Raw genomic sequence first — 1,543 nt, forward strand, 5'->3', positions numbered from 1 at the left:
ACTCAACCCCAAAAGCTAGCTCAAGGGGGGAGGATTGTCCAAGCCTATATATGCAAGTCCCAGGTATTTTATCCGACCGACGTGGGACAACTAACACGTTTTGTGTAAACTATTCGATTGAACACAAAAGAATCCAAAAGTAGCCACTATAGTATTAAGGCAAATATGCAGCACCAAACAAAATCTTACAATGGAGCAATACGCGCATTTTAGTTGAGTTCATAAAAGAACTGGCCGGGGAATACTAGCCAATGATGCTTGCATTTTGTCCTCTGAAAACGATAAATCAACGAGAGATCCCTGCAGATACTTCTCATAAGATGTTAAATCGAAATGACCATGTCCACACATCGCCATGACAATGACTTTGGATTCGCCCGTGTCTCTGCAGTGCAGAGCTTCTCTTATGGTCGCAGCTATGGCATGAGCTGGTTCTGGTGCTGCTATCAACCCCTCACTCCTAGCAAATTTTATGGCACCTAAAGATACAGAAACACAAGAATTAATATGTTATAGAATCATACATATAATTCACGTTCACCTCACAGGTCAAGTTCAAACTTTGTATTCTAGTGTGTACGAAAGAGGAACATACCTTCGAAACATTCAGTCTGAGGCATTGATGTCACTTCCATAAAACCCAACTCATACACATGCGAAACCAATGGAGACATGCCATGGTACCGAAGACCCCCAGCATGAATCGGGTCGGGTACAAAATCGTGCCCGAGTGTATGCATCTTCATCAAAGGAGTCATCCCTGCTGTATCACCGTAATCATAAGCATACACGCCTTTCGTCAATGAGGGGCAGGCTTCCGGTTCAACGGCTCTGATAACAGGATCAATCTTCCCACTAAGCTTCTCTCGAATGAATGGAAAAACGAGCCCTGCAAAGTTTGATCCACCCCCTGTGCAACCAATAATCACATCCGGTGTCTCCCCAAAAGCCTCAAGCTGTTTGATGCACTCTTCGCCTATAACAGTTTGATGAAGAAGTACGTGATTGAGTACACTGCCTAAGCAGTATTTTGTGTCAGCATTTGCAGCAGCAATCTCCACTGCCTCAGAAATTGCTATTCCTAAACTCCCAGGGCTCGACGGATCCTTTTCAAGTACTCTCTGACCTGATTTCGTGAGGCCAGAAGGCGAAGGATGAACCTTGGCACCCCAAGTTTCCATCATCAGTTTACGATATGGTTTTTGATCATAAGACGTGCGGACTTGCCACACCTGCAGCAGTAAACAAACATTAACACTGTCCCTAGTGCTACAACGACAAAGGAGCAACGACCACAACAGAAATAACAAGTAGAAAAGTACATTACTTCACAATTAAGCCCAAATAAGGCACAAGCAAAGGCAAGAGAACTCCCCCATTGTCCAGCGCCAGTTTCGGTAACCACATTCTTGACACCTTGCTGCGCATTATACCAGACTTGAGGGACCGCTGTGTTTGCTTTATGCGAGCCAGCTGGGCTAACGCCTTCGTATTTGTAGTAGATTCTGGCAGGTGTATTGAGTAGTTTTTCCAATCTCTTGGC

At 44.7% G+C, this 1,543-nt stretch overlaps 1 protein-coding gene across 1 annotated transcript; it reads right to left on the reverse strand.

Annotated features, from left to right (window-relative positions):
- Nucleotides 1–132: 132 nt before the first annotated feature.
- LOC140966421 (uncharacterized) lies at nt 133–1,540 on the reverse strand (the record flags this gene model as incomplete). The annotated part of the gene is made up of 3 exons (XM_073426710.1): nt 133–479; nt 596–1,232; nt 1,328–1,540. Coding segments are annotated over 3 exons (1,110 nt in total), but the record flags the coding sequence as incomplete, so codon positions are not given.
- Nucleotides 1,541–1,543: the final 3 nt, after the last annotated feature.

The sequence above is a fragment of the Primulina huaijiensis genome, unplaced genomic scaffold, assembly GCF_012295235.1.
Source record: "Primulina huaijiensis isolate GDHJ02 unplaced genomic scaffold, ASM1229523v2 scaffold206138, whole genome shotgun sequence".
NCBI classification, from domain to species: domain Eukaryota; kingdom Viridiplantae; phylum Streptophyta; class Magnoliopsida; order Lamiales; family Gesneriaceae; genus Primulina; species Primulina huaijiensis.